Source organism: Apodemus sylvaticus, chromosome 22 (assembly GCF_947179515.1).
Source record: "Apodemus sylvaticus chromosome 22, mApoSyl1.1, whole genome shotgun sequence".
NCBI classification, from domain to species: domain Eukaryota; kingdom Metazoa; phylum Chordata; class Mammalia; order Rodentia; family Muridae; genus Apodemus; species Apodemus sylvaticus.
This window is the reverse complement of record NC_067493.1, coordinates 29,962,539-29,975,669: the sequence shown is the minus strand read 5'-3', so window position 1 is coordinate 29,975,669 and position 13,131 is coordinate 29,962,539. Positions and strand designations below refer to the sequence as shown.

Here is a 13,131-nt window from a genome sequence, read left to right as displayed (position 1 = left end):
TCCTTGCTTCTATATATAAATGACTCTAAAGACTCCATTGGATAACTCTTTTCATTGACAAACAAATTTAGCAAAGTTTTAGGATATAAAGTCAGTGTGTAAAAATCAGCAACATTCTAATAAAATGGCAAAAAAGGATAGAAGTCAGAAAATCAGTTTCATTCATAGTTGCTTCACAAATGTCTTGGAATTAATGTAAGATCATGAAAGACTTGTAAAATAAGAACTTTAAGTCACTGGAGAAAGAAAGTGTGACACCAGGAAATAGAAATAACTTCCTGAAGATTTGGTGGCATTAATACTGTGAAATGAACTACAAATAAACAACAATATACAGATTCAGGTAAATCTCTTTCAAAATTCAAATGCAAAATTTCCAAACTGAATGGAATTCTAGGCAGCAGAGTCTATGATAAACATAGCATATCATAGCAAACCTGCATAGGCAGGTTTAAACATCAACCAACCTATGTCCTTCCCAGGTGTTATTAAGTGCGGCTGCTAAAGCACAGGTCTGTCTGGGGAATTATGACAGCCACAAACATGGATGTAACACAGTGTCTGAACTAAAATATAGCAGGCATACAAGGCAGAAGTAGAGATTTCTGAATTTTGGTCTTGCTTGGTCTGCACAATAATATCTGGGCAGGACCCTCTGCTAATAGAGCTACTTAAAAACAACAGTCTGGGATAAAAAAATAACACTGATTTTCCATAAACTATTATATAGGTGTTTTATTAATAATAATTAGGAGCATCCTTAGCAATTAAAAATAAAATACAAAGGAAACTCAAATATGTAATAATATAAATGAATCTTTGTATATATTTATCCACGTATGCTTATAATTTCAAATTGTAAAATTATGATTTTATGTTACTAAAAAACCATTTTGCAATAGGAAGGATGTATTCTGCTGGTCAATGTGCAGAGGTCGAGTGGGGGCACAGTTGTGCTTTTATCCAAGAGAAAAAGAAAAGCTACGCTCACAAGAGCTAATATTGGTAGAATTTCAAGTTACTCTGAGTATCCAGCTTGTTTCCTTGGAATGTGGGGCTCCCACAGGAGACCTAATTGCCACTTATGAGAGCTAACTTGATAATGGGTATCACACTAGTATGAGGGCTCTATAAATATCGGCTTCCACATTAATTCTTCTTTCTTTCTTTTGTAGGAGTAAGGAGATTGAACAGAATGAAATTAGAGAAATAAGATTAGATTATTGAATGTAGTCTTGAACTAAAAAATATTTTATAACCATAATACTGCATTGGTAGACATCTTTATATTTTGATGCAGAATTGAGGTTTTATTTTGTTACATTTGTACATAATTTTATACATGGATATGGGCTTAAGGTTTTCATTGATATAAATCTCTGAATATTGATAATATTAATTTAGTAACAACAAAATTGATGTATATTTTAATCCTTGTATAGGTACTATGCCTATGCAGCTCATTTTAAGAATACAAGGTTTATTCCTAGTCTTTTTAATATCTAATATTATAAACTGTTAAAGATAATTAATACAAATTAATATTCAGACAGTAAAACAAATGGCCATATCAGTCATTTGTCTAGATCATAAGCGAAATATGCATCCTGAATAAATAGATAATAGGTATCTGGAGACAGGCAATGTTTGCTTGTTCAGATATGTTATGACTAGATGGATGGTTGTCAAAAGCATTAGATATTCACAGAATATGGCATTTAAAATTATTTTATTATTTAAAGATCTATTGATCATGAGATATGTCTGCTCCTGAAAGTACCCCCATTCTACTCCAAAAAAAATGATGCACATAAGTAACTTTCATGTGCAGTTGCTGCTGTAGTGACTAGCTAGCCACTAGTCAAAAATGCCCTAACTTCATCGGCAGACAGAATGTTATGCAGATAGTCAGTTGCTAAACTTTACCCAGACAGGATAAGAAAGTCCTTCATAATTCTTGCTTCACTTAAGGTCTGTCAGATATGTTGGGTTCAGAAGGCTAAAGGTGGATGTTTTAATATTATAGAGGCAATATTTGGGACATCCAGGAAGCCAGCTGTCTCTGTCAGCTCCAGCATTTTCTATATATTCAAGTAATACTTATCCCTTCTCAGGTTTTGATGGGGTTGAAGACTAGGAAAGACAAAGAATTAAACTTAAGTTGTTTAGCATTAGGAAGATACTTAGGCATAAGATATTTTTAAGTTAATTTAAAAATTAGAATGTAAAATGGTTTAGATGCCAAACTCTAAACTCCCCAGTATAGTTAATTGAATACTTTTGTTCTGAGTTGCCAGACATAAACAGAGTGGACTATTTGAATGTAACTGTTACTTATTTATTTTATAATGTTTCATAATTGTTCATTCTGTATATTGTTGATTATTAAAGAGAAAGAGCCTTCTTGCTTAAAGAAAAATGAGAATTTTTGAGGTGTGGTCTTTTGCTATATATTCCAATGCTAACTACTGCTCCCCAAGGCCTGGTCGCTTCTAGGGATGAGAGAATCTGTACATACAATTTCTCCTTGATCCTTAATTTAAAACTATTGGTTAAATAAAGATGCTGACAGTCAATTGCTGAATAGAAGTGCCAACATTGGGTTAGGGTTCCCAAGCTTGGGTTCTGAGGAGAACCACAAGGGGAAAGAAGGTGGTAAGAGGAGGAATCTACCCTGGAGTACAGTTCAATAGACTCAGGATAGCAAACATGAATCAACAGTGGTGGAATGACATAGCAGAGATAGTTAGGCATCAACTGATTGGACAAAAATCAGCAGGAAAAGTTCTTGTGTGTGCCTCTCTCAAGGAAGTGAAGGTCAGTAAAAACTTGAGACAAAGAAGTGTCGCAAATTTTGCTCTACATACAAGCCTTTCTAACAGTTGACTCCTATTGACTCTCCCTCTAAACATCATGTGTGTTCCATGGATATACATGTTTTACCTCAGTATGTGAGTCTGTCTTAGCAAAAACTCTATGTGAGATTATATCAGCTGATATCACTCTGCCAATGTGCCAGAGTCTACAGAAGTGTCAAGAAGTCACCAGCATACCAGTAGAAGTTTTTTGGTGTGTTTCTGTCTATGGAGTCATGACAAATGGAGCTCAACAATTCATGTAAGTTGAAGCAATACTTTCATTAAGGAACAATCCTTCATTACACATCCTTTAACAGGACTGGTTAACAAAATATCCTTTCACTTTTGTGTACTTCAGGAAAACACTCTTCATGTGTTTTCCCCAGCAAAACACTATCAGAAATCTGGTGTTCCAAAGAACCCAGAAGTTTCTACTTTAGACATATGCCCAGCACTAGGTCAAATTGAGACTCATTATAAATACTATAGTTGGGTGGTTTTTATCTAGGAACTGAATAACAAATGGCACAGCAGAATCCCAATGTGAGATTAAATGATTTCTACTACACATCACTATTTGGTATATTCTCAGATTACTTTTCATCTTACTGTAGGGATATTTATGGATATCTAGACTCACCTATGTCCTATTCCCAAAAGCATAGATGTCCATCAACTAATAAACTAAGATGAAAATACAATACTATACATTGTACAGTATAATATCTGTCTTATGAAACCTGAGATTGTAATATTTGATGTAAAATGAGATATGAATGAAGCTTGAAATACTTATTATGCCTTTGATAATATAAACTCAAACTGCAAATTACACTTGACATTCTTTCTCATATATGTATGTTAGCTTTGTCTTTTGGTATGTGTACTTAAATAGCTGTACAACCCAGAAATCTCCTAAGTGGTCCTTAGACTGTTTATGGGAAGGAGGACAAATGTATAAGGGCTATAACTGACAAAAGCAACATAATGATACAGAAAATTTTTGGAGCTGAGTGAAACAAAATCATAAAAAATACCACATGTGGTTTATATATATCAATAAAAGCAGTTCAAACTGACTTACCGTTTTACATAGCGACTAAGGCTCTCCTGGACATTCATTCACCAAGGAAGGCTGTGGCCAATAATAGGTAACCTTTTTTAAAAAATTTCTGGTTTGCAGGCTTAAAACATTACAGTCTATCACCATTGTCCTTTGTCACACTCCAAAATTGGCAGTAAGACTCTATTGCTGAAAGCACTGTATACTGATATTACATATTAGTATGTAATATCTAATTACATACTAATTAATTATACTAATTAACATAAAGAAATCAAGCTTTTCTGGAAAGTGGAAATTGTATATATACTAGTGAGTTTTCATAATAAAGGATGGTTCTATACTTCCTTGTTGGTAGTGATCAATAGTGTTACCTAGCTGTAAACCATGTGAGGTAAAATAATAACTTGCCTTCTTCCATGATATGTTACTGGAGTAACAGTGACATAATGTTAGGGAAGAACTCAGTCTTGGTCTTTGAATCTGGGCCAAATGTGTATTGTTTAATGCGTCATAGACCCTATGGGAGAGCCTTTCACTTTTATAGACACAATAATAGACAGTTTCCAAAATTTTAATCTTTATTTCTTCCCTGTTAATACACTTCTTATCCTTCATTAGAGAACCTTCTTTTTAAAAAAAAACAGCTGACAATAGCACAGGGACCCTGAACTGATCAGTATGCATAAAATTGGAAGTCACATGATGCTTAGAAAACTCATTGGGACATTTGCATCACAGTCCCTCCAGCAATAGCTCAATAGCCCAGAGCTTATCCAGGAATAAAGAGAAATTTTGTAAATATCAGAGGTGGTGGATGTCTGCAGCACTTTCTCAAGAAGACAGGATCCTTACAAGCATGAACTCATAGGAGGTGGGATGAATATAGGATTCCTGTGCAAGATCATGGCAGACAAAATTCCAGCATGAAAGGGGAGAGATTTTAGTGTGCCACACATAAATGAAAAGTTGATGGAAAGGGATAGATGTTGAGAAATGAAGACCCATTTTTTTCCTGAGGAATTAAACCCAGAAATTTTACCCAGTACTGCATTTTCACTATCATAAATTGTACTTTATTCATAATATACAAGCAGGTGTAAGTGGAGTTGGTAAGATTTGAAAAAAAGGATATATACTTGGAAGAAAAAATTATGGGAAGATTCAGGACGAAATTTGGGAATGATTTAATCATAACTGTTTATATGCTTGTATAAAATTACCAAATTTCTTTAGAGTATATAGATTTTGAAAATACAAATTTCTGGATGGAATCATAATTGAATTACATGTACACATATATATTGATCAAAATATAAGGGATTTTAAGGCTATAAATTAAAACTTATGCAAACAAGAAAGTTATGTAATAAAAGTATGTTTTAATTTATAATCATCAGCTACAATGTATCTACCACTTCAATGGGGATGGTAGTTGTAGACTGTGTATTTTTTCATAATATTGAGAGTATCGGAAATATCTCTGTACATTCTCCTTACTGGTGTTATGAATTAAATTATTTTCGGTAATTTTTAACTTCTGCATCTAATGTTTTATAATGAACATTCTAGAATTCCATGGAAAGTACAAATTCATCAAACTCAGAGAACACACCTGATACAAATAATAATTTAAAAGATAAATTTACAAAAATGTAAAATCTGTGAGGAAAAGAGTAGATATGGCAGAAGCAAACAAGTAAGTAAGAAGTACTATTTGTAAACTGAGCACTACCTTGAAATATAGAATAAGTGATAAATTTTGACAATTATGATTTCATAATCACTGTAGTGCTAAAGTATGGAAAAATAAAAACAAAAGTAAAAGCAAACCCAAAACCTCCACACCATTTAAATATTAAAGCCAGTGCCACTGGATAAAAGAATGGAGATAAAATTTAACAACCACAGTGTTCCTTTCATCATTAGTATACTAGATCGCTGCAAAAGAACAAAATAAAGGTTCCAAGTCTCTTACATGGCAAATACTTATTCCACCTAAAACCACTGTACATCCTGATTAAATGCCACAGAAGCAGATTTCCTGGAGAAGTTTCTAATTCAATGGCTCTGCATGAGGCTGAGAAACAGCATTTGGCTATGCAGTAAATGCATACATCATAAATGAATTTTGGGATAAGAAAGTCATGCTTACAAATGGCTTTAAGATTAATATAAATGTAATACTATTTAAGTATGACTTTCCCTCTAACTCTTCCCATGTCACATTCGCACTTACTTCCAAATCCATGGCCTCCAATTCATTGAGCATCATTGCAACATGCACACAAATGAATAATCATAAACATATTACCTAATGAATTCCCTCAGTATTATCTGCATGTATTTCTTTCTAGGGCTGATATCTAGATATTGAAAAGCTATTCAGGGGGCTAATTCTTGGGGAAAACTCATTATCTCTGTACCTTGCTATCTAGAGATGAGTTCTCCAGAGATTTCCCTCCCCTTTTAGGGACACCAAGCTTTATTTTTAACTAATCAGGACTTTTTAGATAACCAGGTTTATGAAATTTCATGCAGGTAGATTCTACCATATATAAAAGGCACAGTAATCTTAAGAAAATGAGCATTCTTAAGATTAAAAATTCAGGAGACAGCAGGTGTTGGAGAGGGTGTGGAGAAAGAGGAACTCTCCTCTACTGCTGGTGGGGTTGTAAATTGGTACAACCACTCTGGAAATCAGTCTGGCGGTTCCTCCGAAAACTGGGCACCTCACTTCCAGAAGATCCTGCTATACCACTCCTGGGCATATACCCAGAGGATTCCCCACCATGTAATAAGGATACATGCTCTACTATGTTCATAGCAGCCCTATTTATAATTGCCAGATGCTGGAAAGAACCCAGGTATCCCTCAACAGAAGAGTGGATGCAAAAAATGTGGTATATCTACACAATGGAGTACTATTCAGCCATTAGAAACAATGAATTCATGAAATTCTTAGGCAAATGGATGGAGCTAGAGAACATCATACTAAGTGAGGTAACCCAGACTCAAAAGGTGAATCATGGTATGCACTCACTAATAAGTGGATATTAACCTAGAAAACTGGAATACCCAAAACATAATCCACACATCAAATGAGGTACAAGAAGAAAGGAGGAGTGGCCCCTGGTTCTGGAAAGACTCAGTGAAGCAGTATTCGGCAAAACCAGAACGGGGAAGTGGGAAGGGGTGGGTGGGAGGACAGGGGAAGAGAAGGGGGCTTACGGGACTTTCATGGAGTGAGGGGCTAGAAAAGAGGAAATCATTTGAAATGTAAATAAATTATATCAAATAAAAAATTAAAAAAAAAGAATATGAGCATTCTTATACTGTGTGGTTTTAGAAAGTTCCTGAGGCTACTGCATATACGACCACATGTCTGGGCTTTTCTGAAACTTAGTAGACTGCCTTCTATACTTGAATATCTCTTTATATGTTAAGAAATATCCCCTTTTTCTGTGCATATCTTTAATATCGTAATGTATCTTTAGTTACCTGTATGGGAACCATCCACATTTTTGGAAACTTTGCAGTTTATCATCAGCTGAAGAAGATCTACTGGGTTCTGAAAGTAGACAGAAATATCAAAGGGAGATATGTGTTTTGGGAGCTTAAAATGGAAATTTAACAATGAACTTAAACAGTATTATGAGGCTATAAATTATTTAATGTAAGAATATAACTACTGTTGCCTGAATCACTGGTAAATAAAAATACTCATTACATTTTGGAGAATAAAATGTGTAGTCTGGTCTAGTATCATGCTGCCATGCCCAACAACTTTTTTTCTCATGGCTTTCTCTGATTATGAGCATCTCTAGTTGATGAGCACAAGACTCTGGATGGATGATTAAAGTTCCTTCTCCTGTCATAGATACTTATTTAGAAAGAAATTCTGCACACAGAATATGTCAATCTCTCATTTCCTTGACATGTTCTTAACCCACATCCCTTAATTGTTAATGGCTGTTTGTGACTCTATTAGAATTCCTGGGTTTTATATGATTACCTAAAGATGCTCCAAACCTCAGACTACTAGAAAAACACTGGTGACATATCAGGCACAATACTGACTCCCAGACATCCTTCTGCTATAATTTTTTTCTGCCAATATGCCTTGTCCAGCATATAGGCTGCATTAGGCAAAACTTGGTTATACAATTGACAATCCCTATGGTCAAACATTACTGCCCAAGTTCTAGGCAAGCCACAACTAAAACTGAATAGACTAAATTCATCAATAATCTCAATAGGGTGTTCTCTGGGGAATGTGTGGCTTTTGACATCATTGCCTTTGAATTGAAAGAAATTTTCATATATTTACCTCTTCGGTATTTTCAAGCCGATATTTTTTGGTCTTCTCTACAAAGTTTGTAAAAAATGTTATAGCATCACTTGGATATACGGAAATGTTTAGTTTATTATATATTCGGTAAAGAAATGGAAAGAGTGCTGTAAAAAAAGAAAAAAATATGATGAATATACACAGTCATTTTATTTAATAATGTAAGAATTCAATATTTTTTTGTAAAATAAAACTACAGGAAATATTGTGGTAGAAATTAATATAATGATAATATATAGTCTATCATTCTTAAGAGTAATTGAATTTTAAATAAATCACTCCCTAAGAATTCAGCTCCAGATAGATTCATGGTAGACGCTTGTGATATTTTAACTGACAATTTATATCGACTTTCACATGACTTTCCAAAACATAGAAAATTAAAGTGGAAAATTGTATCTTGAAGCTTCTCCAGTCCACTTTCTAAAATCAGAACATGTTTGGAAAGAATCCTGTATAGAAACATGACTTAAATGTGCCATACATCATCTTATCAGCAAAACATTACCACCTGAATGCAGAAACATGAAATTAATCTTGTTATATAGCAAGATGCATGCTATCCAGTAAGACATGAGAGAGAAAAAATCAAATTACACAAACAATCACAGTTGGAGTATTATGAAAAACGTCAGGGAAAACAGTATTTTTCATAAGTAACGTTCCCAGATAATTAGCAATAGCATAGAATTCCCTTAATTTTATGAAAATTTGTCAATAGAAACTAAGAAGTAACCCAGAAATTGAGGGTCGAAGAATTTATTACTTTCGGGAAAAGGGCAATCGAAGTTTGCTTGCTCTATCTTCACTTCTATTTAGCTATTAGAATCACAAAACAAGAGTTTGAGGCCAAGAAACAATAGTTTGAGAGAAGATTTTATTATTATACAGAATTTGTATAAAAATTAAGAAACAATTGCAGTGCTGGTGAAGAATTGCATACCCTTATACATGCTAGCTACGTATGCTATCATGAAGCACTATCCCTCTCTGGGATTGAGGAAAAATTTTGATAGTGGGTCAGATAGGTCAAGGATTGTATTATCCCTACCACTATTACACTATTTTTGGCTCAAAAATCTTCCCCAACACACTTAATACTATATTATTCCCATAGTTATGAACTCATATCTAACACAACAAGCAATGCCAATGTGAATTTTTAGCAATAAAACAGTATTTAGAAAATCCTTAAAGTTGTCTTCTCTTTTCTACGTCCTCTAGTTCACTATAATTTATTATTCATTGGGGCCTGTAGCCATCTAGTTCAACCCAGAAATACCAGCTATAAATGCAGTCACAAAGGCCAGCAGGGACTATCATGCCAGGCAACACCAGTGACAAACAGATGGATAAAGCGTAGAGTAAGAATATACTCAAGAAAATCTATGAGAATATGGTACCACTGGAACTCACCTATTCTACTACAGGAACCTCTGGACATTCCAACGTACATTAACAGAAAGAAAACAACCTTAAATCCAATCTTGTGAAGATGATACAAGCCTTTAAAGAGGAAATAAATGAATCCCATAAAGATATACAGGAAAATAAAACTGGTGAAGGAAATGAGTAAAATTGTCCATGGCCTAAAAAATGGAAATAGAAGCAATAAAGAAAATACAAATTGAGGGAATCCTGGAGAGAGAAAACCTACCAAGAGAATACAGGGATACAGTTAGAACCATCACAAACAGAATACAGGGGATGGAACAGACACATTCTGCCATAGAAAATACAATAGAAGAAATTGTTACACCAGTCAAAGAAAACGTTAAATCAAAAAAAAAAAAAAATAAAAGAAATCCTGACACAAAAGATCCAGGAAATCTGTAATATTATGGAAATAGAAAATCTAACGGCAAAAAGAAGAGAAGAAAGATATTTCCTATCTGAAAACACCACAAAATATCGTCCACAAAATCACAGAAGAAAATTTCCCTAACTTAAAATAAAGATTGTATGTTTATAACATACAAGAAGAACCTTACAGAGCACTAAATAAATTGAACCAGAAAAGAAAATTCCTCATTTCACATATTAATGAAAACACTAAATATACAAAGCAAAGAAAGTATTGAAAGCTGCAAGCTTGATAAAGGCCAGCAAACATATAAAGACAGACCAATCAGAATAAGAGTTGACTTCTCAACAATGATTTTAAAAGTCAGAAGGGCCTGGAGAGATGTCAAGAAGACCCCAAGAGAAGACAGATATCAGCTCAGATTACTATACTTATAAAACCTTTCAATCACCATAGATCTAGAAGCCAATACATTCCACAACAAAACCAAAATTGAACAATATCTTTCCAGTAGTTTAGCCCTGTGGTAGATACCAGGAGGAAAATTCCAAGCGAACAAATTTAACTACACTCAAGAAAACACAAAATTAATAATTCCACACTAGCAAAACTAAAAGAAGAGAATCATTTTTCTACATGCACACAAACACACTCACTCACTCACACACACACACACACACACACATACACACAATTAACAGAAAAATAACAGGAATTAACAATCATTGGTTATTAATATCTTTCAATATCAATGGATTCAATTCACCAATAAAAAGACAGAGGCTTACAGACAGTTGTGAAAACAGGACTTATCATTTTGTTGTAAACAAGAAACACACTTAGGCCAAAACAATAGACACTAACTCCATAAATGGCTGGAAAAGTATTTTCAAGCAAACAAACCCAAGAAACCAGCTTTAGTAGATAATCTAATATCTAATAAAATAGGCTTTCAGTCAAAATTAATAAAAAGAGACAGGGAAAGTCACTTTATACTCATCAAAGGAAAGATATACTAGGATGATTTCTCAATTCTCTCTATGTGCCAAATGCAAGGGTATCCATGTTCATAAAAGAAACATTACTAAACCTTAAATCACACAGTGAAGCCCACACATTGATAGTGGGAGACTTCAACATGCTACTCTCATCAATGTACAGGTCATCAAAACAGAAGATAAATAGAGACACAATGAAAATAACATAGTAGAAATCAAAAGGGAGCTAACAGACATCTACATAACATTTCATCCAAGCAGAAAAGAATATCATTTCTACCCAACACCTCAAGGAATCTTCTCCAAAATTGAGCATATACTCATTTAAAGGAAGCCTAGACAGATTCAAGAAGATTAAAGTAACATTTTATTTATCATAATAGGACTATGGATTAAAACTGGACTTCATGAACAACAGAAAGCCTATAAACTCATGGGGTCTAAAGAACTCTCTCCTCAATGACCACTAGTTCAAAGTAGAAATAAATCAAATGCCTTTTAGAATTCAATGAAAATGAAGGTACAACATACCCAAGCAATGAATGCAGCGATAAGGGGAAATCCCATGGCACTATGTGCCTTCATAAAGAAATATGTGAGTACTCATACTAGGAATTTAACAACACACCTGAAAGTATCAAATCAAAGAAGTAAAAACACTTAAGATGGCAGGAAGTAGGCAAACTTAGAACTGAATTCAATCAGAAACAAAGAGAAGAATACAATGAATCAATGAAATTAAGAGCTGGTTCTTTGAGAATATCAACAAGATAAAAATTCTCTTAGTTAAACTTACTATAAGGCAAAAAGATTGTGTTGAAATTAAGAAAATCAGAAATGAAAAGGAAGGTATAATATCAGGCACTGAGGAAAATTCAAAAAATCATTAGGTCTTGCTTCAAAAGTCTGTATTAAACAAAATTGGAAAATGTAAATAAAATTGATGATTTAAGAAATAGATATCACTTACCAATGTTAAATCAAGGTCAGTTAAACTATTTAATTAGTCCTATAACACCTATGGAAAAGAAGCTGTCATTAAAAGTTTCCCAATTGAAAATGCCCTGGAACAGATGCCTTTAGTGCAGTTTACTGGACTTTCAAAGAAGACTTAATGTCAAGATGCCACAAACTATTACATGAAATATGTAAAAGGAATATTGCCAGACTCATCCTTTGTGTAGATATCACCCTGATATCTACACCACAAAAAGATCCAACAAATAAGGACAATTTCAGGCCAAATTTTGCTATGAACATTGATGCAAAAATACGCAACAAAATATCCACAAACCAAATTCAAGGATATTCTCATTTACCATGATCAAGTATGCTTCATCCCAATGCTTCAGAAGTAGCACAATACACAAAACTTGTCAATGCAATCTACCATATAAACAAATGGAGAGAAAATACATGATGTTTATCATCTAATTAGATTGTAAAATACCATTTGACAAAATCCAGTACCATTTTATGGTAAAAGTCTTGGAGAGATCAGGGAGTCAAGGTAAATACCTAAACATAATAAAGAGAATATACAGCAATCCAAAAGCTAACATCAAATTAAATTGAGAGAAATTTAAAGCAATTCAACTAAATCAGGGGAAAGGCAAGTCTGTCCACTTTCTCCATATCTCTTCAATATAGTACTTGAAGTTCTAGATAGAGCAATAAGATAATTTAATAAATTGAGGGCTGCATTGCATTGTTATTATCTTTTACATCTAGAGCTATTTCTCCTTTATGCACTATCCAAGGTCAATATAGGAAATCAGCCCAATTTCTCAATTTTCAAATCTTATATAACTTCTATTTTTTGAAAATTCTTGTATATTCTTTCTCACTTTTAGTAACATAGACTGTCCTGGTGTATAGGATCTCTGATTCTAATTTTTCTGAAAATGGATCTGTTCTGTATGATGTAAGTACATATTTTACCTCTCTTTTTTGTTTCTCTTAAACTTTAATGCTCAGATCTTCCTCACAGTTTTTCACTTTATCATATGTTTCTCAAATGTTTTTGCATCTCCATTTCCCTCTTAGTAACACTATCT

General features: G+C 33.7%; 1 protein-coding gene across 1 annotated transcript in view; it reads right to left on the bottom strand.

The window, feature by feature from the left end:
- Window positions 1–13,131, bottom strand: part of LOC127672484 (cytochrome P450 3A13-like) — a 77,492-nt gene that overhangs the window by 20,249 nt on the left and 44,112 nt on the right. The window contains exons 8-9 of the mRNA XM_052167627.1: window positions 8,252–8,379; window positions 7,423–7,492 (exon numbers count right to left, since the gene is read on the bottom strand). Coding sequence (XP_052023587.1) covers window positions 7,423–7,492; window positions 8,252–8,379 — 198 coding nt within the window. The remainder of the gene's footprint in view (window positions 1–7,422; window positions 7,493–8,251; window positions 8,380–13,131) is intronic.